Source organism: Galeopterus variegatus, unplaced genomic scaffold (genome assembly GCF_000696425.1).
Source record: "Galeopterus variegatus unplaced genomic scaffold, G_variegatus-3.0.2 Scaffold426, whole genome shotgun sequence".
In the NCBI taxonomy this organism is placed as follows: Eukaryota; Metazoa; Chordata; class Mammalia; order Dermoptera; family Cynocephalidae; genus Galeopterus; species Galeopterus variegatus.
This window is the reverse complement of record NW_007726537.1, coordinates 169,663-193,971: the sequence shown is the minus strand read 5'-3', so window position 1 is coordinate 193,971 and position 24,309 is coordinate 169,663. Positions and strand designations below refer to the sequence as shown.

General features: G+C 34.4%; 1 protein-coding gene across 3 annotated transcripts in view; it reads right to left on the bottom strand.

Annotated features, from left to right (window-relative positions):
* MATR3 (matrin 3) overlaps nucleotides 1–24,309 on the bottom strand; it is a 48,886-nt gene that overhangs the window by 2,195 nt on the left and 22,382 nt on the right. The window contains exons 2-14 of one of the 3 annotated variants that reach the window (XM_008568615.1): nucleotides 15,497–16,585; nucleotides 10,336–10,397; nucleotides 9,325–9,366; nucleotides 8,862–8,974; nucleotides 8,556–8,608; nucleotides 7,839–7,964; nucleotides 7,278–7,403; nucleotides 6,841–7,008; nucleotides 5,259–5,390; nucleotides 4,776–4,819; nucleotides 4,314–4,683; nucleotides 2,229–2,595; nucleotides 1,602–1,723 (exon numbers count right to left, since the gene is read on the bottom strand). In XM_008568615.1, the coding sequence (XP_008566837.1) occupies nucleotides 1,602–1,723; nucleotides 2,229–2,595; nucleotides 4,314–4,683; nucleotides 4,776–4,819; nucleotides 5,259–5,390; nucleotides 6,841–7,008; nucleotides 7,278–7,403; nucleotides 7,839–7,964; nucleotides 8,556–8,608; nucleotides 8,862–8,974; nucleotides 9,325–9,366; nucleotides 10,336–10,397; nucleotides 15,497–16,408 (2,637 nt within the window). In that variant the 5' untranslated portion in view covers nucleotides 16,409–16,585. The remainder of the gene's footprint in view (nucleotides 1–1,601; nucleotides 1,724–2,228; nucleotides 2,596–4,313; nucleotides 4,684–4,775; nucleotides 4,820–5,258; nucleotides 5,391–6,840; nucleotides 7,009–7,277; nucleotides 7,404–7,838; nucleotides 7,965–8,555; nucleotides 8,609–8,861; nucleotides 8,975–9,324; nucleotides 9,367–10,335; nucleotides 10,398–15,496; nucleotides 16,586–24,309) is intronic. The other 2 variants (XM_008568616.1, XM_008568617.1) reach the window with 2 other exon arrangements.

Below are 24,309 nucleotides of genomic sequence, written 5' to 3'. Positions count from 1 at the left end.
CAACCCTCGGTGTTGCTCCCGCGCCTCGCTCAGCCAGTGAGCGGGAACCGGTCTGTGTGTGGGATCCGAACCCTCGGGCGGGAGCGCCGCCGCGCTTCCCAAGCGGCACACTATCCAGTGCGCCACCGGGCCGGCCCTGGAATTTATTAACTCTATAGTAACTACAAATTGATGAAAGGCTAAAAGTCATATATCCTGAAAGTAAAATAAAACAAACCAAAACCACAAAACACCAAGGTAAGAAGTATCAAAATTCATTTATCACTTATTAGCAAGATATATTTTGCCTCACAGTAATTTCTTAATGAAGTTGACGAAGTTTCTTCAAAATAGAAGGAAATAATAAAGCAAGCTGCCTTCAATAGACCAAATATCTAACTACGAAGCATAATATTGTTTATAAAGTATCAAGCACCTAAAGATCTCTTTCCTGTTTATATAATCTTCTAGGTAACATACTTTCTGACCCAAAATGGTTTAAAATCAAGATAGATGAAAAAAATTGTACAAAACTGCTACTATTGTTGAAAATAACCACCACTTTCTTTTTATATACACAATAGTGAGACATACACGTAGCAAAGAAGAGTTTCATTTAAAAGAAACAAAAGTCATACAGCCAGGAACTGGAATTATTTCCAAAATTCAAGGCTACCTCTGTCCATGTAGTCAACACAGAGGCCTAATAACTGAATTCTACAGTAACTATATTAGAAAGCATTGTGAAAAACCAAGTTATCAAGCTTTGAGTTTTTTTTTTTTTAACTACTACAGATTGAATATCCCTTATCTGAAATGTTTGGGATCAGAAGTATTTCAGATTTTGAATTTTTAAAAATATTTTGGAATATTTGCAGAATACATGCTGGTTGAGCACCCTTAATCCAAAAATCCAAAGTCTGAAATGCTCCAATGAGCATTTCCTTTGAGCATCATGTGGGTGCCTAAAAAAGTTTTGTATTTTGAAGCATTTCAAATTTCAGATCAGGGATGCTCAACCTGCACTTTCAACTTTTCTCCTGTTATCTATTTCAAAACTTAGTTCCTTAAGGAGGCCACTAACTAAAAACACAAATTTCAATATATCCAAATAGGAATTGGTTATTATTTATGTTTTACTTAATTCATTTGTACTTTTACCTTTATATTCTGTTGGTCATAAAACTGAAGGCCGTCATTATTGTCAATGAAAAAAACATTAAAGTACGAAGGGACATGGCACTTTCCAAAGTTGAAAAGGCTTTATTCTATTCAGTATTCAGGCCTCCACCATCTTCTAAATTATAAAAACTACAGTCCAACAACAATTTGAGAATACTTGAATAGCTTTAATTATAATACAGAATTTATATGTTTAGAAATTACTAAATTATTAATTTGAATAAATTATGAAAAGAGGCTCAATAGATGTTTCCAGAATCCATTAAACTGCTTTAAAGCCCATCAATAAAGAAAGAAAAATGTTATTGTCAGGATAAAGCACTGTGCTGGGTCCAGAAATGGTATTATATATATTTTACTTATAAATCCCATTTATTTCCATAAAAAAATGATTTGTTAGTTTTCACAAAAGAACTCTCCTCTTTCAGATTCAGCCTTACCTTTAATTTCTGATAATGAGGAAGGCTGCTGCAATGAGTATTCTTTGCAACTTCTTCATTTGTATAAAAGAGTGAACACAGCTTACAGTAAAACCCTGTTTTAGGTATCACATAGTCTATACCTAGAAACACAAACATATATTCGTACAAATTAAGTAAACTGAAGATTTTACTTAGTATTCTCAAGTCTTTTTTCCTATCAATATAAATTGAATAAGACAACATATATTTGTGAGAAGTCCAATATAGCCTAAGATAAAAACAAACAAAAAACCCCACAAAACCATGATATTTTTGTTTGTACTTAATTGATGTTTAAAGTCCCACCTGATTGCACTCATATGAACAGACATATAACACAGAAAAATAAAACAAAAAGCAATGTGCAATTTTCAGAAATCTTTATGAGAAAAGAGACATACTGTGGAATGTATAAGACAATACAAAACCAAGAGACATGGTTAAGAGGAAAAGAGAGCAATATATCAATTAAGGTTTACAAACTCTTCCCTATAAAAATAAAGCTAATTTAAAATGCTATCAGAACTTATATAAGACCAATCTTAAAATCTTATTTTAATAAGTTGGGGGAGGGACGGTGAAGAAGAACAAAGTCTTAAATCTCACCAACAGGAACATTGGGCTGATATGGTCCAATTCTATACTCATCTGGGATGGTATAGTCCTCCTTGTTTTCATCACTTTGGCCATCTGCATTTTCACTTGTATCTTTACTGGGATCATCAGCATTCTCAGCAGATTCAGCACCTGGTTCTGTGTTTTCCTCATTTTTAATTCCATTTTCCAACGCTGCTTCGTTTTCTTGATCAAGTTCCTCGATCTTGTCCACCTTAATTTCAACCAAACCATCATCATTTTTGTCACCAGATTTAAATGCCATGCCTGATTTACGAAGTTTCTGAAGTTCCGAATCTTCCTCATCACCAACCTCATCTAGAGTGACAAAACCTTCCATACTCCCTGGAAAACGACGCTGTTAAGAAAGACAAATTTACTCTGCAACAATTATCCTGCAGCATCCCTTCCATCTGCTTTACTTGAAGGGAAAAGGGATAGCGTCCTTGTGTGTTTATTCATTCTCTCAAAATCTTTTTTTCTTTCTTCCCCCAATCAGTGTTTTTTAAAAAACAATTTAGCTTGTTCTGAAAGTAAATAATGGAAGGCTTGCCTTAGAAAAGAGCAGAAAATAAATGATATAAGGATACTCAGTCTACACTGAGAATATTACGCTGCCAGGGAATGTGTCAAAGAAATAAATTGATAAAAGTGGTTGAGTAATGTCCTTTCCAAGAGAGTATCTTATGATTTGATAGAATTCTTTAGAGAAACTGTTTGAAATAGTATAATGGTTAAGAAATGGAGTTCTTGGGCTGGCCCGTGGCTCACTCAGGAAAGTGTGGTGCTGATAACACCAAGGCCACGGGTTCGGATCCCATATAGGGATGGCCGGTTGGCTCACTTGGGAGAGCGTGGTGCTGACAACACCAAGTCAAGGGTTAAGATCCCCTTACTGGTCATCTTTAAAAAAAAAAAAAAAAAAAAAAAAGAAATGGAGTTCTGGAAGCATGACTGCTTAGGTTTAAATTTTGGCTCTGCTACTTATAAGCAGTATGATCTAGAACAAGTTATTGAACTCCCCCATGCTTCAATTCCCTCATTTAAGGAATGGGAATAGCAATGGTACCTAACACATGCAGTTATTGTGATGATTAAATTAATTAGTATATGTGTAAAAAGCTTAGAAAAATGTATGGCATATAATAAATGCCACAAATGTTAATAATTATTAGTTCTTAGAAGTGTAAATATATTACACAACAATCATCCACTCTAGTCAGAAAAATAGGTGTTGGCCAGTTAATTAGTTCAGTTAGAGTACAGCCTTATAATACCAGGGGTCAAGGGTTCAGATCCCAGTACCCACCAGCCACAAAAAAAAAAAAAAAAAAGCCATCAAAAGCTGGAGGTCATATTATTAGTTTTCTAAGAGGTGAATGTTGCTTAGAAAAAAACCAATGGAGTAGGATGAAAAAAATATTCCACTGTACATTTCAAGAACCATTTAACATAAGGGGCTTGCTTCAAAGGGATTTTAATATCCTAATCCTTAAGTTAGGTAGTCAGTATGCCACGGGTCTTCTGCTTAACTGTTTTTTATATCATGTGCATATTTTAAAATTTATACTTACTTTACATGCATGTAACCCATGTTACATGTGACCCATGTTCTGATAAAATTGTCTTAAAAGCTATTAAAGCATCTGACCAACCTTCTATTTCTCAAATAATTCAACAATTTTTGAATGAGTGGCAAAATGTCTTAAGATCTTGGTTCAGCTAACTTACTGTAAACTCGCATCCCATCATGAAAACAAGCTGTACTTTACGGCTGCCTACCAGTACTTATATGCTGTCACTACAATACTGAAGCATGTATAGTTTGTCTTTTGCCTCCAATACTAAAAAGTTTCCTTTGCCAGTTGACTTCTTTTCAGCAACTATAAACGTCCTATTTAATCTATTTATTGCAGAGTTTAGATTTAAAGGTTTATATTCTGGTTCATATCTGATTTTTCCTTCCGACATAAATGACATAATTCTCCTTATCTGACCCTGCTAAGGTAAATAATTTGAAACACTGATCTGACCTAGTATTTTATCAAACCAAGTTAATATAAAATTTTTCTTTACCTTTTTAGGCTTTTTCTTTGCTGCTGCTGAAGCACTTGCATCTTTTTTCACAGCTTTGTCTGAAGGCTCCTTTTTCCCATCAGAAGTCACATCACCTAAATTAGCAAGATCCGTCTCATCTCCCACTGAACTGCCACTTTCTAGTAGTGCTGCTGCTTCTTCTTCATCTACAAGTAGCTCATCTTCAGATTCAAGAAGCATATTAGGTTCCTGTTCTGTCTGATCATCCTTTGTATCTTTCTCACCATCTTCACCTGACTTCTCTTCTTGTTCTTTACCTTCGGCCGCACTTTCTGTCTTCTGGGAACCATCAGTTTTGGATTTCTTATCGCTTGGAGATTCTTTGCCATCAGGAGAATAAGATCTTTTTCTGAAAACAAAAATAAATACAACAATTAACTTTTCTAGGTTGAGGAAATAAAAATATATTAGTGCATATAAACACACAAAAGATGAAATTACCGGGACTTATCTTTTTTCAGTAAGTCAATGCCTCTGTTGGGAATCTGAAAGACAAAAGTTTTACAGAAGTTAAATAAAAATATTAAAATTATTCATTTGCAGACTACATAGCCATCCAATTAACTAACAGTTGATGACCATCTTTTATATAATCAACTCCACTTATTCAATCCCTATAACCATACTCAAGAGATTAAAATACCTATAGTCAGAAGTTCATCACAATCACCATACCAACAGAGAGATGACTAATAAACATTTATGGTAACAGAATTCTGTTCAAATAAAATCTTATGTAGATAAAAGCAATAAAGGTACTCTAACCAGTTAAAAGACTTCTGCTAATAGAACATACTTTTTTCTGGTCTTCTCTATTTCAGTAACCAAATCCTATGTTTTTAACATATAGAAATGTTTACAAGACTGTTGTGGCTTGACATATGTGACAAGCTTTTTAACGATGACAAATCAAGATCTACATACCCTAAGTACCAGTTTTTTATATTTCTCAGAAAGGTCAACCTTCACACATCTCCCCTGAAACCAAAGGGCTTTTTTCAAACAATGGTCAACCATTGCCATTGCGTCTTCTCTGGTCTCCATCTCAATAAAGGCCTAAAAGGGGGAGGAAAAAAAAAAAGACCCCACAAAAGACATTATTTTTCATCGAATTGTATGGAACTCTAGTACTTATTATTTATTCCATCTACTTGCTAGGGAAATTTAATCTTTAGCACAGCAACACTGGTAAGAGTTAAAAGTCATTGAAAAAAATAAAAACAACCTGTCAAATTTACAAAGTCCCCAAGAATCACTGTAAGAATCACCAAATAGTAAACCACCTGGATAATCTTTCTGCAAAAAAGTAGTAAGCTTAAAAGATATTAATCAAAATACTATAAAGAAAAATAAAAGCCTGGAAGGATATAAACCCAGAACGTTGAGTTACAAAAGTGTTTAACAAAAAAAGAAAAATAGGGCTGGCCCCGTGGCTCACTCGGGAGAGTGCGGTGCTGATAGCGCTGAGGATGCGGGTTCAGATCCTATATAGGGATGGCTGGTGCGCTCACTGGCTGAGCGTGGTGCAGACAGCACTGAGCCAGGGGTTATGATCCCCTTACCAGTCAAAAAAAAAAAAAAAAAAGAAAAGATGTTCTCCTCCCTGTGAATTTTTGAGATAACATATGAGATAACTTAATTCAGCCACTAAATTCAGATTTTGAAAGTAATATCATTGTTTGCAAAGCACTCTCAAATAATGCTGATGTGGTTATAAATTAATGCATACTTGCTGAAAAACAATTTGGCAATACTGGAGTAAAAAAAAAAAAAGGAATTATCATTACCCAGAATACCAATTCTGATATTTTATCGTTCAAATATATGCATACCAATATGGAAAAATCCACATGCTGTGAAGTCCATAACACTAGCACTAACACTAACTTTTGGCACTAACAGCCAAAAATACAAACGAAATACTAGAAATACAAACATCCATCAACCCAGGAAGTTGAATTTGTTACAGTTTACTTAATGAAATCATGTATAAAGTGGAAAAGCAACAGTAAAATATAATCCCACTTGAAGGGGGGGGGTTTGGCACTAACAGCCAAAAATACAAACGAAATACTAGAAATACAAACATCCATCAACCCAGTAGGTTGAATTTGTTACAGTTTACTTAATGAAATCATGTATAAAGTGGAAAAGCAACAGTAAAATATAATCCCACTTGAAGGGGGGGGGAAAGTATACTTATACACATGTGTAGGAATGTCTTTGGAAGCAAACCATAGAAACAAATAGTGTTACTAGTTAGGGCAAGACAAGAGATCTTTACTTTCCAATTTGTACTTTTCAGTACTACTTATTCAATGCTTTACCATAAGCATCTGCTATGACTTAAAAAAAAAAATCATTATTCATCACTATACAGCTAAGAAAACTTACCTGTAAGATAAACTACTTCCCCGTGCTTTCCTCACTAAAAATGAAGATTTATTGGAAAATCTTAAAGCACTTTGAGAAATTATCTTTTTTAAAACCTTCATATGTATATTACCTGACTTTTCATCCTCATCAATATGTAATTCTTTATTTTTCCATAAGGCTCAGCAAGCTTGAGGACAGCACTGTCAGAATAGCCAGAATGGGGTAAATTGCTGAGATGTATCACACGTCCAAGCTCTTGCTTCTGATCAAACTTCTGATCTGGCTTCCCTTCTGGTTTCTTTAATAAACAAAAAAGAAAAAAGGGCAAGTTCCATACTAGTAAGTATGCTATAATCATTAGTCAAAACTTAACACAGTGAACTGGCTGGTTACCTCAGTGGATTAGAGCACGATGTTATAACACCGAGGTCAAGGATTCAGATACCTGTACTGGCCAGCCACAAAAAAACTCAACAAAAACCCCCCACTATAATTATGTATAAAACTTACTACATAATTAATTATTGATTGGTTACATACAACCTGGAGAAAAAATAAAGATATTACCTTTATTCTTTTATACTTCTGGGATAAATGAACTCTCACTGGCTTGCCAAATACTAATGCTGGCGTGGTTGTATAGTAATCCACTGCAGCCTGAGCATCTTCCGTCGTTGCCATTTCAATAAATGCCTGAAATTATACAAAAACTTACTTCGAAAAACAAAACACCAATACTGACAACCTGCTATTTTATTAAAAGGTCACTTTAGATTATATTCATGCACACTATTAAACTACTTTATTATTTACTATGCCTACTGGATTGAAATAATGATTTGGAATCATTTTAGTATAGTCCTGTTTTCCCAAAGAATTTTTTTACACCCCTTACAGTACGATAATAACAATGACAATTTCTACTTAAGGATCACAATTTATAAAGTTACTAATAGGCCATTAGTACTAAATTAATATTAGTGACATATTTCAATTACTGGGTCTTTCCTCTATTACATCCCAAATTGATCATTTAAAATGACATTGAGTTCTTCTCTAATACAAAATTATTTACTCCCTTTAGGAAATATATTAGTAGTATAAATAAATAGCATACTTAACTCATACCTCATTAATTTTATTTAGGATCAGATGATTTGAAATGACTCCAAATGGTTCCACCAATTGTAATAGTTGGTACCTCAAGTTTTTCCCTCGTTGAAAATCCATAATGTGAACAACTCGGCTAGTTTCCTATCCATCAGGAAAAAAACAACTCAATAAAGTCTCTTTAAAAGCAATATGAAACTGGTTATGCATTAGAAGTTTTATAGTCTATAATTAACCAGAAGAGGGTATTTAAAACAACAATTCATAACATTCTAGATAATTTAAAAACTACACAGCAAATCAAACATCACTGGGTTAAATTCTTTCTGAATGTAACCACATGGTTATACTGTCTCAAAGTTCCAAAAGATAGTCTTTGCACTGATTTTTAAACTGAATACTGTAAACATAACTGTACAGCAAAGTTTTTATTTTGTTAAAGCTGAGGCCTCGAGATGGCAAAGGAAAGTGGCCTGAGCTACACACTGGTCTCTCCCAGCCCCAGCAAAGTTCTTAAGACACTGAATCAAGGTGAGCTCTCTAGACGATGGACATATAAAAATTAATAAAAGACGTCTTAACTATTATCAAAGTTATATAAAAGCCTGATGGTTTTCAAACTATAGCAGTCTTCCTATAAGAACCATGATACAGAATCAATTAGTAAGAATTTAAGTAAAATAACATTCTCCAAAACAGTAAGTACAGTAAGAGCAAGGCCTATATATTACTAACCACTCTGCCTTTTTGCATGTGTCTAGGTCCTTGCAGGTTCCCATTTCCAGCACCTTTATGGGGGAAAAAGTATTTGTTTCAGTCTTTAATAAATGTACTTGCTGTAACAAGCTCTTTTAATTTTTAAAAAATAGGCATCTTTCAAACATAAATGAAAAGATACTACAAATATATGATTAGTATGTCTTTTCATGCAATGACATTTCTGAATAACATTTGATGAGCGTTCTTTTGCCTATAGTCACTGCATTTTATTTTTATGGTAAAAGCTATTAGGGAAAAGAAATCTGAATAATAAATAATCACCCAGATTTCCTCTTGGTCCAACAGCTGGTCCCCCAAGATGAAACGAGGGAGGCGGAGGTCCCAGAATTCCTGGTGCTGGGTTTGTAGACTGCTGCAACATGAATGGATCACCCCTAGCATTGTGAAAATATAAAATACTAGCATGAATCAAGAGGTCCATCAGAAATAATTAAGATTTATTGTTAAAGCACCCCTTGTATGACTATGACCACTTCAATCTTTGGGGGCATCTGAGGTATGTGTGAAGTAAGTAGGGAAAATCTATATTAATGATAAAATTATAAAAACTACAACAAAAAATATTTTCTAAAAATTCTTTCAACTGTAGTGATTTTTATCAAACTCATATTCATTAAAGAAATTCTGAAAATATTTTTGTTTATGAAATGTTGAAAATGTTTAAACCTAAAATTCCTTACATTGATCTCCTTTACAAACAATAGCTTTAAAAATTTTAACTTACATTGTGTGTCCTGTATCATTGTCAGGATTCCATTCTGGGTAGCTTTAAAAAGACCAGAAAATTAACTTTAAAATAAAACTGTCCTTTTCATTAAGTAGCCTCATTTGGCCTCTAAAATAGAGATCATTTATTAGTAAAGTTATCTGAGAGCATAAGTGTTAGAAATATTAGTTTTAAAGCATGTTATGTAAATATTTCAAAAGGAAAATTTCAGAACTTGGAAAATAATCCAAATGAAAGAAAATTTACTTGTTCTGTATTATTTGCAAATGTAGATAATGTATGTTGAAATTAAATTTCCTATATTTGTTAAATCATAAGGAGGAAAAGTGTTTCACAAGGAATTAGAAGTGTAGGTTACACAGAGAAACAAGACCAGACCACAAGTTTACCTTCTCCAATATTAAGTACCAAGAGCAGAGTGGAGTTGTGACATTAGAAAGAACGGATAGCCCCAAGAGAGCTAGGCATATGTGAAAATTGCAATTCCAGTGAACAATGGGCATCATGTGCTGCGTAGGCAAGGAGTTACTTTAGGAATTCCATTTCACTGTAGCCATCTAAACTCAGAACCAAAGGTATCTCAAAAGCCAAAAACATATAATAAAGGATTGTGCATAACAACTAATTAGTAACTTTTAATCACCCTCTCCCCTTTCTGCATCTTCCATATTTTTAGAGCATTTACTATTATTAAAAATGCTATTATGAACCTATTCCTTATGTATCAAAGAATATCTTTCACTAAGTTTATTAACAATTCTTTCAATTTGTATAAAAATGACCAGTGTGTATCTATCCTAGGAACAATATTAAATAACCCTACCACTACATCTAGTATTCAGTAAGATTCTAGATCTAAACATTTTGCTTGTAATTAGTATTGCCCGGACAGTATCAACTATGTGATAACATTGTGGATATTACAAGTAAATGATGAACTCCCAAAAACCAATAATGGCTGTTTCTGATTCACGATTAGGATGCTTTAAAGGTATTTCAAACTCCTACATTTCAAGAAGAAGCTGGCATCGACGACTGTGACTTGCTCCATTGATATGTTGACTCCACTCCTGCAGCAAAGTAAATTAGTAGAATTAACAAAAATAAAGCTAAAATATTTCATCTGAACCATTCAAACTCTAGGATGTTAATGTCTTTGCAATATTACAGGCTGTACAAACACGTGCCTAATTCATTAAATCACAATGATTTAATTTAAAACCATTTCTCTGAATCCTTCAAGCTTCATCCTGCCCTCAAATACGCTACGCACATTCTTGGAAAAACTGGATAACTTGGTCAACATACTTAGAGACTTGACAGGGAAAAGGTGTAGAGTTAATAAAGATCAAGAGTAGTAATTGACCTAAGATCAGCTAGGCATTAATTTCTACTGTGGACCAAAGTGAAGTTCACTGTATATTAACAGAACTACTATTTTATAGCACTCTAAATGATAAAATATCCATGTCTTTACCTATTTTCTAGAAAACATATGCTATAAATGTGAACAATTAGTTAAAAAGTTTTTAATTTCATCCAGCCTTTGAGGAATGTTCCAAGTATACTACCTAATATGTAGTTTAAAATGCACCATGGCATTGGCATTGTCCATAAAAGGCTAACAGTTCAACAGGAATGGCTTTTCTAGAAAATTCTCCCCATTCATCAAAAAGTTAACCTCCTATTTTCCCAAAATAGAGAAGCAAATTTAAGAAGTGCCTGTTTTACAAATTTTAGGGAGGGAAACATTACATTCTGTCAATATTTGCTCCTTTTTGGGTTATTTCAGATTTGAAGGGGTTAACTTTCTTATTTTATTCAAATAAATTTCTCTTTCATTAGGGAAAAATGTCCACAGATAAATGAGTCAATGTTTTAAGACAATTATAGAAAGAAAAATTAGGAAAAGTGGACTTTACTGCCAGATTGCCTAGGTTCCATTCCCAAACTGCACTGCACATTACTAGATGTGAATCCTTGGTCCAACTTATTTAAATTCACTAGGACAGTAATCTCACAGGGTTGTTGTGAAAGCAAATGAGTTAATAAGGTAAACTGCTTATCAGACCCTTGCCAAGCACATTGGAAGTGCTCAAAAAAAAAAAAAAAAAAAAAAAAGCTATTATTGCACTGCTTATAAAGCCATCTTGTTCTACAACTTCTATTTTACAAACACTATTGATGTTCCACAAATTGAGGCAATTTCTATAACACCCCCACTACCTAAAACAAACATGGTCAGGCAATGTGTTTTTAAAGGAGGGTCTCCCAGCTGAAGGCACCAAATTATAAGATATACCTTTTTGAAAAGCTTCAGAATGACAGTTTATAAATGGAATCCTAATTTTTAAAATCTGACCTATACTACAATAGTTTACATACATTCCTATGTCCTTTTGGAATTATCTAAAACCCCGTGAAAGAACTAAGAGAACACATCCAAATAGAATGGTACTTCTTTAGAACACAGGGAGCTATCAACTACTACTCCCATGTCTCTCAAAGCTAGATTGTCTTTTTAAAACAATGGCTAGTAGCTAAGGAACTCAGAGATCTCTCTAAATGGCTCTACATTCAGATATTTGGGATATATATGAGGGTACTCGAAAAAATTCATGGAAAAACAGAATTAAAAGACAATATGGATCTTCCCATGAACATTTTGAAGACCTCTTGTAAAGTTTCTACTTGCAAAGCAACAGACCATTGACTTGTTTGTTGGAGGCCACTTTTAAAATGCCTATAAGTAAGAGGTGCCATTAGTAAAGTTCACAAAATTCAGAACAGGGATTAAACAAATACATTAACTTAGAAGTTTCTGAACTAAAACCTGCAGATTTTATTAGAAATATCTTTAAGCAGTAATGTTTTGAGAGAGGAATAAATGTTATCCTATTAGGCATGCTTTGAATTCAGAAGGACCACCAAGATCAGATCAGTCGTGTACTTCCCAAACCCACCATTACTATTCTGCACTACCACACCTAACTTTACTATTGTTTGGTTTAAGGTGAGGACTAAGAATCAAAGGGTTTTTTTAAAAAAAACTTATGTGCTTGGATTATACATTGAGGTAACTCTTATGTTAAAATAATAAAGAATAAAGATTCACTTTTTGAATTCAGAAGTTTCTGTAGGAAAACTACATTCATCTTGATATACGAGGGTACTTCAAAAAGTTCATGGAGGGCTGGCCAGTGAGTTCAATGGGTTAGAGTGCAGTGCTGACAACACACACCAAGATCCAGGGTTCGATCAATGTACCAGCCAACCCTCCCCCCCCCATTCATGGAAAGACTCATATCATCTTTTAATTCTACTTTTCCACGAACTTTTTGAAGTACCCATGTATTTGAAATACTTTGAAAGTTATATGAATAAAGAATAATTGGGGAAAGACTTCGAGAATGGCAGAATAAGGAATAATATAACGGCTTCTAGAGTAATACTAAAAAGAAAAATATAAACTCAAATGACCCAACAGCAAAAGGGCTGTAGTGGGTAATTTTCTTTAAGTGAAAGAAACTTGACGGAAGTTTGAGATTGTGTAGAAGAGCAAGTTGACGTTCTAAAATGGCCCAGAAAGAAATAAAAGCAACACCATCACTTAAAGACGCCTAAAAATATCAAAAATAATGACACTCCATCATGATAACAAATTAGACCATATTTTTCACCTAAGCCTCTTACTTCATAGTAAGAAGAACTTTCGATTATGTTGAATATTTGACATTACCACTAAGTAAAAAGAACAGATTTTCCAAGTTATGCAGCAATACCAGAGAGCAGGATTAAATGTTTAAAAATTTTTATCTATTTCCACCACAGGAATTTTCTCTAAAGTCGTTTCTGTATCAGTTATACAATGAGGAGTCCACTGCTAAAGTGCATATTTAATTATTTTTTTCAATAAGGCACATACATAGAAAACATCAGCTATGTTAAGGCAACCAGAAAACATTAACAGAATCCATGTGTTTAAACTTCTTAAAATAGGTTCCCATTTAATCATAAATTTTGTAAATCAAACAATTAAACAAAAGGTCTCTAAAACAGTTCTTAAATGTACTCAGTACTTTGACAGAATACCAAAACTAGCTAGGACATTTTTCACAGCTAAAATACCTCTTACACTAGGGTAGAGTATCTTACTCTTGAATCCAAAGTTTCATCAGATTTTTTTGTTTGTTTTTTTAGGTTTTGAAGCTGGCTGGTAAGGGGATCCAAACTGTTTGGCCTTGGTGTTATCAGCACCATGCTCTAACCAGGTGAGCTAACCAGCCAGCCCCAAACATTTTTAAACTGCTCTTCTGTTAATTTACACTTACTTAAGTTGTTACCTCTCTTTAGGAACTAGAAGGTGGCAAAATTTGGAGAGAAAAGAATAATCGTATATAGAAACAGAAACTTTTCTCTGGTGTAAGTCCTCTCATGGTTCCCTTCTGTGGTCCTTTATGGTATCTCCACAGCTTTATGATGACTCCAGCAGCAAAGTTTCAAGTCCCTTAAAATCACTTCCAATTGACACACTGCAACTATCTCTTTTTCTTGTAATTTAGAGATCCTTTCTGAAAACAATGGTCATACTGCCATTTCTGCTACTATTTCTTTACAAACAAGAAAGAAATAATGTAGAAAAAATTGGAGTCACTAAAGTTTAACGGACCTTTTCATTATACCAATTTGCAACATACTAAAACGTGAAGTTTAGTTCTAAACAAAAGAGAAAATTCCATGATATATTTAGTACATCCAACAAATTTGGAAAAAGATAAAAACAAAAACACCTACCAATTAAAATTTCCTGACTTTTATGAGTTTGGGGTTCTATTTCTTAAGTGAAAATAAATCTATGAACCTAAATTTAAGATTTGTGTTCATTTACTTCAGTATAAAGATTAAAAGACAAAAATACTGAGATCCAAATATAGGAAAGGGAGTGATTCATAATACTCTTAAGTAGAATATTAAAAACAAAATCTCTAATGATATGATTTAGTCTACTAAAAAATCAATACTCACTAAAAAATGCATTTGAAAGGAACAGATATGAAAAGAAAATGACCCTTTCAGATGTTACTGTAATGAAAAGCTGTAACAGTAACCATCAAATTAATTTCATGGTAGCAACTTGTTCCATTAAAGTAGAATAACTACATAGCACGTCAGGAAAAATGGATGGTCACAGATTACAGATCAAGCTAGTGGGAGTGCTATAACGTTGACTTTAAGTCAACTGTACTGTATATTGAGAGAAAAAAACAGTGAGAATGAGTAACACTGAAAAAGTTGAAAGAGCAAGGACAATGTATTTAAAAGGGCATTTTGAAAAAGTTCCCATTTTGCCAGATGTGATAATTTAAAGCAAAGGAGGATTAGAATCTTTTTTTCATAATGACTAGTACCAGAAGTCTAAGCCTAAGTCAGAAAAAGAATTTGCTTATGAGGAACACAGAGCAGGATACTGTAGTAGTTGATTTGTCCAAGTCTCTAAAGGGATAGATGCAACATGGGATAATAAAAAGTGAGTTTTGAAGTATGTTTAAGAAAGTTGTGGAAAAGGAGAAAAAAAACGATGAAAAATTTCACAGTATGAGAGTTTGTGTTAAAGGGAAATTAAAAAAGGAAGAATGAACTAATCTAAAATATGAAACATACTGAAACAAACACCAGGGCTCTACATTAACTCTTTCCCTGTTGCCACAGATAAGGAAAAAAAGAGAATTGTTCAAGAATACATCTTTACTACATACAAATCAGCAATCAAGACAGATGGAGAGTTGAAATCTAGCATCCTGAATGGCAGAGCACATTGACTGCAAAAAAAATGCTTAGAACAATTCAACAAAGCAGACAAAAAAAAAAAAAACCTGCTTAAATATATGATTAAGAAGAACATACTGATGCCAAAAACCAACAAGATAATCCCAATGGATGACAGCTTTGTGGCCAGAAGTAATCTAGGCAGATTGTATTAATGTAAAGCCCTGGTTTAAAATGCTCAAAAACAATTACCTTCCAAATAAAGTAAGTGTTCTCAAAAGTATAAAAATTCTTGATCAACTCAGTGTCATCAGACTACAGAATTAGAGTAAAAGATATAGGTAAATACAGAATAGGCACTACAACGTAAAAGAAATTAGAAGTATCTGTTGCATTAACTCACCTTATTAGAATGAACTGGCAAATCACATATAGAGCACAGATGGGGATAACCCTTCGGTAAGAGTCCATGGAAGTCTTCAATATTGCTACTTGGAGGAGCGCCCCTCTTTTTCTCAAAGAGAGATCTCTCTTGTAAGGGGCCAGGACCACGTCCCATTCTCTCATACTCACTGTCAAATTTATGATAGTTATGCGAGGTCTCACCAAAAAAAGAATCATCCCTACACCTTTCTCCATCTCTTAATCTGTCATCTTCATAATCCATTCTGTCATAATAACCAGATTCTTGAGAACGACTTCCATGGTCATAATCAAGCACTGGGTTGAGACTAGGACCACGATCATCAAAACTATCTCTTCTAAAGTGCCTTTTTTCTTCCCAATCATCCCTAGGTACTCTGTATGGTGGCTCCCGTGTAGCAGATCTGCCATCTCTACCATAACTCAATGTAGGGCCTTCTTCAGTTCTCCTCCTTTTAAGCTGTAGAAGGATTTGGGGCAAATTCTCAGGAGTAATCTTGTCCTCTGGATAACGACTCAGTTCATCTAAGTCTCTAGCAGACAGACCAAAACTGGCCAAAATGTTACTGGCCTGGTCTGCATCTCCACGGTGTTGAGAAGACAAAGGGAGTGGACCTCTACTTCCAATGTTAAATATAGACTGCAAATTATGGGAAGAAGTACTAGCAGAAGACAGTGCACTATGAGCTCCTTGTTGATTCAATGAAGAACTCATTCCAAGATTCATTAAACTAGCAAGGCGTGCAGTACCCTGGTTCATCCTTCCAAGAGATGCTGGCATACTTAAAGACTGGGTAGCAGCAGCAAGAAGGCCTATTCCTGCTGCAGACAGGTCACGCCCATGACCCTGTGAGTCCCTACCGAGAGATGACTGCTGGAATGACTTGGACATTGTAGAACTATCTCTTGTCTATTTTATAGATTAAAAAAAAAATTTTTTTTAAGACGGCCAAAAAGAAAGCTCAAACTAGAAAGCTAGGTTAACTTTGCTTCAAAAAATGGTAACGCCAAGAAAAAGGATCAATAAGGACTGTAGAATCTTCTTCAAGCTGAGAACCAGCAGACAACTCTGTAGAAAAATAAGCAATTTTAGTCATAAATCCCTTTAAGTAGATGCCGTTTTTTTAAGAAAAAAAAACTTACGCATCATGTCGATTAAAAAAACCATTTAAGATCTCAAACTTACAAGAAATTTATTACATATCTTAAACAGATTCCAGATGTATGCAGAGCCTGCATATAGATATTTAAAAAGTAGTCTTTCATGCTAAAGTTTAACTATTAAAGGGAATTCCATACTGAGTTTAAAAACACTTAAATTGAAGGGTTAGATGTCTGAGTACATCAAAATTTCAGTAAAAATATAGATGAGTTTCTTCTTTTAGAAGAATAAAAACACACCCTATAGTATGATGGCTTAAGTTCCAGAAGACTAAAAACAAAAAATCAAGGTCAGCAAGTCAAAGATGAAATCAGTTGTATTCTGCTGTGGAAAATGAGACCTATTATCACTATCAGGAAGAACCAAGTAATATTACAAGTAAATGAAGCTTAGGTGTCAAGTACCTAGCATAAGATCTAAGACCAAACATAACAGTTGAGACCTTTATGCAACAATATCAATTTGAGGTGAAGACAGAAGTGAATAAGAAAAATAAGTAATTTCCTCCAGTTTTAAGGATTTCTGCCCAAATTTAGCCACTGCCTTCTTGTTGATCTTCCTACCTCCGGCAGTGCTTACTTCAAATCTAATCTTGTAAGGTAAGGAGAACTAACTCTGGTCACAGTACAGAAATAGGAGACCTCCCAAGAAAAAACCAGGTACAGGAAATATAAGTGACTTAAAGAAGGGAAACTTTCCAAGTTAGCATCCATCAGTGCTCACTTAATGCTCAGTGCTACAGTACCTCTAGAGCTAAAACAGGCAAAAATGAAAATGAGATCTTGATTACACAGATTCCTGTAAACTTTTCACAAGAATAGCCCAATCACCTGGAAAAATTAAATTCTGATTATGAGCCCCCAAGATGTATTTCTGGATGAACTTTTTTCATTTTCTTTCTTAAATCATTATCATTGTACTTCATAAATTGTCAAATAAGAATGTGCAAAGCATTTACATATGATTCCATAAAATATTAAAAGATGTACACAAATATCCTCAGTGAGACAATTTTATAATCACAACTACATACAGACATAAATCTGAAGATGTTTACTATGGAATTCTACTAGGAGGCATTGCTTAGTTAAGTTTTATGTTTGGTCACCCATACACCTAAGCACCGGTAGTTTAATATGTTAAACTTTATTACAACAAAAACCAGGTAATATTCAATTATTACAAGTCTATTACGGGACCAATTCCACCAATGATAGTAAGGATACACTGAACAAATACAGCAGCAGAGGAAGAATAAAAAAAAGTTACAAGCAAGAAAGATTTAGACTAGATTTTTAAAAATAGATATAATAAAGACACAGAAATGCTATCAGAGGTGGCTGGAGTTACAGATGTTTTTGCACACCAAGAAAGATGAATTTGAGAGAAGACACCAAAAGAAACTAGTTCTAAGACAAGATCCATTATGTAAACTACTTAAGCTTTAAGATAAGATCAATAAAATAAAGACACTAAATGGACTTCTTTGGATGAAAGTTTCTTTGATATGTCTTATAAATGCCATAAAGAACAGCAGTCAAAATACTATGTAAACATTGGTAGGACCCTCTACATTTTCATGTATACTTTATTTAAAAAATCAAAACCTATAGAGGGTTTTTCAAAATAAAAATTTTAAGTATCAGGATTATTATTAATTGTAACTTTAGACTTTCATGTTATTGCCAAAGCTTTGTTTTTGAAAGAACTATTATGTATTATTCTCCCTCAAAGAACTTACACAATGGTATCATAATTATGTGTAGTATTTTCAAATGGCTGTATTTTAAGGAAATACAGTTGTTAGATTACAAAGACCTCAATTACATTTTTCGGCAGCTTATATGAAAACAGTGGATCTACAAAAGGAAAAGTTAAGTAAAAGTAAAAGATGATAACCTTAACACGAAACACAAAATGGATGTCAGGAAAACTCAGAAAAGGGGAAAGACAAACAATGTAAATCCCATGACAATGTGTAATTCCATGAGAACCTTAAATATTAAGATACTCAGAGCTTCAACTTAAAATGCAGCTCCATACAAGGACATTAAAGTAATTAATAGTACTGAAAAGGAACTTAAGTTGGATTTCTGAGAAAAACACAATTATTCAAACCAAGTTATTGTTTTTATTAGAACAAAGAAATTGAGAGGAATCAGACATGACAGCACTGTTGAGAAAGCATTTATTAAAAAGTTTTTCCACTGTCTTTGGTCAATGTCGATCATAAGATGTACAGCTATTTTTAAAGGCTCATTCACATGGGACCTACTGCCTATTAGTAAAATATTGAAACATAAAAATTAGCACAATATTGAAACATTAAAATACTAAAACTATATAAGACTAGTGTTTTTACAGTATTTCCCCCATAATTATAATTTTGCCTTTTTACAATAAACTTCACTAGAGATTAATACAATTTTGGGAGTAGTTCCTTTGAGAAAACTAAACTAAGAATGTAACATTAAAATCCAACTTGACCATTTAAAATCTCTATATAAGAAATTCTAAATGCCCATCAACGCAGAACCCTTTGCTTCCAAAAAAGAAAGCACGTCCACCCAAAACCAAGGGGGGGGGGGACTGCCAACATTATCCATAATTTCACTTCACAAATGCCATTTACTACAATCTGATATCAAATTCTCAACAAACAGGCTTAAAATTCATTTTTATAGACAATTCTGAATAGTTAACCTGGAACTTACAAATCTATTTCATGATACAATTTTATTTTTAGGCAATTGGCGGTACAGGGATTCAAACCTGTGACCTTGGTGTTATAAGGCTGTGCTCTAACCAACTGAGCTGACCGGCCAGCCATAATAAATTTTAAGCTGTCTTAAAAATATTAGATTCACAGATTCAACATCTTAACAAATTTCAACAAATACTATTCTTATTTATGGTTAAGAAGTATTTCTGGAAGCCCCTTGGTCCCCCCTGCAGGAATGAGGGGGTGTGCCACAGGCCTCAACCCTGCCTCTCCTTCTCCCACCACCCTATTTCCTTCCCCCTTCTCCTATCCCCCTCCCCCCAAGTGCTCCGCAACATCATCATAGAATATAAAAAATAATATTAATAAACTTTTTAAAAAGTTTTGGTTAATATTCTACCCCCCATTCCACAAGTAGCTGATATTCTTTATTGGATTCACTTTCTTCACCAATTAAAAGTGGAATATTAAAATATTTCAGAAAAAGATAAAAAATTTGACACACCCTGAAAATTCATGGAGAACAAAGCAAATGCTGTTCCAGATCTAGGTTTCCACCTATGTAAAACAAAGACTATCTATTAATCCGCTTAGTCATTCTTTCAGAGGGCTACTTGGCAGTATTACTAAAATGAGCACAAGCCCAAATTTAATTCTTTAAAATTTATTACAGAAAAAAATGAAAAGACTTTCAGCTTCTAAATTCAAAATTTAAATGGTTTTAAAGGTATCTACTACTAACATATTGCTCTTTAGCTATGTTCTCAACTGTGTGAAATACTAACTTCTTAAAAACAACTAATTTTAGGATGGTTTAACCATAAAACTAGAGATATTCAGAGATAATGAAGGGAAAATATCCTCATGTTGACATTATTTTAACCCAATAATCTCACATAAAACTTACAAGCAACAGCTAGAAAATTACAGTTTCTTCTATTTTCCCATTCTGAATTATAAACACACAAAAGGGTGGAAGGAGCAAGAAATTTTCAGATTTTCCCAATGTTCTATCAAGGTGAAACACCCTTGTCATTTTTAAACTTATTCATGTGAAAATATACCAAATACGTTTTTAAGGCAGCTGCCAACAATGCCAATATAGTACAAATGTCCTAATCATGTCAATGACAGATGGTAGGGATAGTTCACAATCAGTAACCTCAAAACTACCTTTCGAGAGGTAGCTGCTTGATTTTTGTCATCAATTACACAAAATTATTGATTCCTGTGGTCAGAACTTTTAATAAACTAAGCACCTAACTCAATTTTCAGTTCAAGCACAGGGTTGGGCTAATCCTTTATTTAAATTTTTCTCACTTATTAAATTTTATAATGGTTTTATATTTACCAACCTAGTTTCCATTTTAAAAGTGCTAGAAATTTTTCACTAAAAAAAGGAAATCTCTCATTTTAATAATGCTAGTTTACATCATTATACCCTTTCTCAATATGTTTTGTAACAATTATTTCTTTTAAGGGTTTGCTTTTTTAAGTGATTGTAATATCTGAGGAATTACTAATTTTTTCCTAGAGTTTGGGCCACTTTAAAATCTTAAACTCTCTAATCTGTGTTCTTGAGTGCCATAATCTCATCTTAGTATGGCACATAACTTTGAGTGGCTGAAGAATTTTTTCAATAAAATAAAGTACTAAATAATTTAAATAGTAAACCTCTTAAGAAATAAAGTCCTAGCTCTATTAATTTCAGCTTTGTATAAAGCAGTATGTGTCATCACACAATAGGAAAGTTAAAACAAGAAGTGTAGTGCCAGAAAAATTGAAAACCAAATATTAATATTTTCAAGTGCTTTAAAGACTATTGATCTTGATCCACCTGACAGACCTGTATTCAACTTACAGTCCACTTCTTGATCCACTTCTTAATGATAATTAAGAGTGCATAAACAGTGGGGGTAAAAAAAAAAAAAGTGCTGCAGTTCTTGATCCACTTCTTAATGATAATTAAGAGTGCATAAACAGTGGGGGTAAAAAAAAAAAAGTGCTGCAGTGTCTTCAGCTGCTGAGAAGACAACTTCACGTTAATCAGTAGAAGAAATTCTTACTCAGACTTGGGGTAATATTTATTTTCTTCTAGGTTTAAAATTTTTTTCTACTGACTGTCAATTAGGCACAAAGCATTTTCAGATTAAAGCTACATAAAAAAATGATTAAGTAAACATACTACAAGATAGAAAGTTATTCTATTTACATGACAATGTTCGCTCTTGATTTGATCTATAATTCAAACTGCTTTACACTCTCCTCTACTTAAGCAAAACCAATGGTTTCTCTCAAAGCTCCATTCTGCACCCTTAAGATTTTTCCCTCCGCTCAATATTCTACTTTCTTGGTTTCTGCAAACATTTGCACAACTCTTTGATTTCTTATATACTAGATTTTTGGAACCCGGTGCCTCGATTTGAATCCAAGTTCTACTACAAAATAACTGTGACTTTAAGCAAATTAATTCACATCCCTTTGTTTCCTAATATGTGTAATAGGAATAAAAATAATACCTACTTCATAAAGCTGTAAAGATTTAATAAATTAGTCTATATAAAACACTTAGAATACCGTCTGGCACAAAGTAAGCACACAGTAATCTATTTTTATGTAACCCGATCCTCACAAAACAGAAATAAGGTAAAATTCATTTTTCTTTATTTTTAGATGAGAAAAACTTTGGAGATAAAAGGATCGACCCAAGGGACACATGAATAAAAGGACTTACAAACCTTTCACTTGCACTATACTCCCTATTCCACACGTTAACTTTAATGTGCTTTCCATTTCCATTCAAAGCTGGAATTCAAATTTGAGCTCTGTCAAACCTCAACAGGAAGCAGCTTTAAAAACCAGATTTAGGGCTGGCCCGGTGGCGCACTGGATAGTGCGCCGCTTGGGAAGCGCGGCGGCGCTCCCGCCCGAGGGTTCGGATCCCACATACAGACCGGTTCCCGCTCACTGGCTGAGCGAGGCGCGGGAGCAACACCGAGGGTTGCAATCCCGTTGCCAGTCCCCGGTCCGGTACGGGGGCAACACTGAGGGTTGCGATCCGTTGCCGGACACAGAAAAAAGACAAAAAGACAAAAAGAAAAAAAAAAAAAAACCAGATTTAAAGACTGATAGTAACTTTGACAGATAAGATCAAGGAAGAGAAGCTGATTCTAGTCAAAGTGGACAAATTAAACCTCTTCTTTCTTCATTCCTTACTGCCAACTGGTTTTCAAATTATCTTCTCATCCTTCAGAATGCAGCCTTGTGACCTTTCTATTCTTTCTCTCCGCCATAACCTTACTCGAGTCCTCCTGCCTTTCAGCTGACCTGCTCGCATCCATGCTCACAGCTCATCACCTCCTGAAACACTGCTCATTATTTCACGCTCCTGCTCAAAAACCTGCTACTTTTTACCACTTACTACACGAAGTCTGCACTAAGGTTTTCTTTTCTTTTTTTTGACAGCTGGGAGGTATGGGGATCTGAACCCTTGATCTTGGTGTTACAACAACATGCTCTAACTGCACTATGGTTTTCAATGCCTTTCATGTATTGGTTCCATCTTACTTCTCTAAACCTATTTCCCACTATAACCCAACATCTTATAGAAAGGCCTGCTTGCTATTCCATTTACAAAGACTGCTCAGTGCTTGTGTAAATAAAATTATTAGCTGAATGCATCCATCCTCATTTAATTTGTAATACTAATAATTCTCTTAAGGTCCAGCAATCCCCTCCTTAATCATGCCATTTATTATATAAACCACAGTGTATACAACAAGCACCCAAATTTTTAGAGACAGAACAGAATGCTAACAAGACCTTAGAAATCTCCTACCTGACAATTTCCAATGAATCCCCCCTCCCCTTCTGCAGTCCCTTGTTTTTCTTTCTTCAGTTTTTTTGGCAGCTTGCGGGTACAGGGATCCAAACCCTGGGCCTTGTTGTTATCAACCAACTGAGCTAACCAGCCAGCCCCAGTCCCTTGTTTTTAAGGTTTACCACTTTTAATGTATGTAACCTTAAAAAAAAGTGATGTTAGGGCTGGCTAGAGCATGGTGTGTGATGTGCTGATAACATCAAAGTCCAGGGTTAGATCCCTAGACCATCCAACCACCCCACCCGCAAGAAAAGAAAAAGTGTTTAATTTTGCATTTCTGAACTTTATACAAATTGACTTAATATGCATTGTTCTTACTTGCTTTAAAAAACTTACTTATCCACATTTATACATAAATGAGTTAAACCTACATTTTCACTGCAATATAGACACCATTATGTATGCATATATACTTATCTATTCTGCAGACAATCGTCATTTAAACTGTTTTCGATTTCTTGCCACTACCAAGAAAACCGCTATGAATATTTTTCTTGGTTGTCTCCTGGTGCTCCCTCCTCCATGATGCTCTTTCAGAAAACTATGGTCTGCTGTTCCACATCTTCTCACAAAATATTTTAAGTTCGAATGTTTGTATTTCTTTGATATTATTTTTCCTTCCCCACTACTATGCGAGTTAGGCACTCAAATACTTGATTTCAAAATTTTACATAGGTTTCCTCCCCTGTGAGTTACTATACTAAAAGGGAGATATCCTAATACCCACAAAGGAGGAAAAAACCACATGAATCACCCTGAAAGATTTAAAAATTATGCATCTTCATAATCTGACAGCAACAGATGATACTGCAAATCAAAAATCCTATTTAGATCCTAACGTTAAAAGATTATATCCATGGGGCCGGCCCGGTGGCGCACTGCTACAGTGCGCCGCTTGGGAGCGCGGCGGCGCTCCCGCCGAGAGTTCGGATCCCACATACAGACCGGTTCCCGCTCACTGGCTGAGCGAGGTGCGGGCGCAGCACCGAGGTTTGCAATCCCGTTGCCGGTCCCCGGTCCGGTACAGGC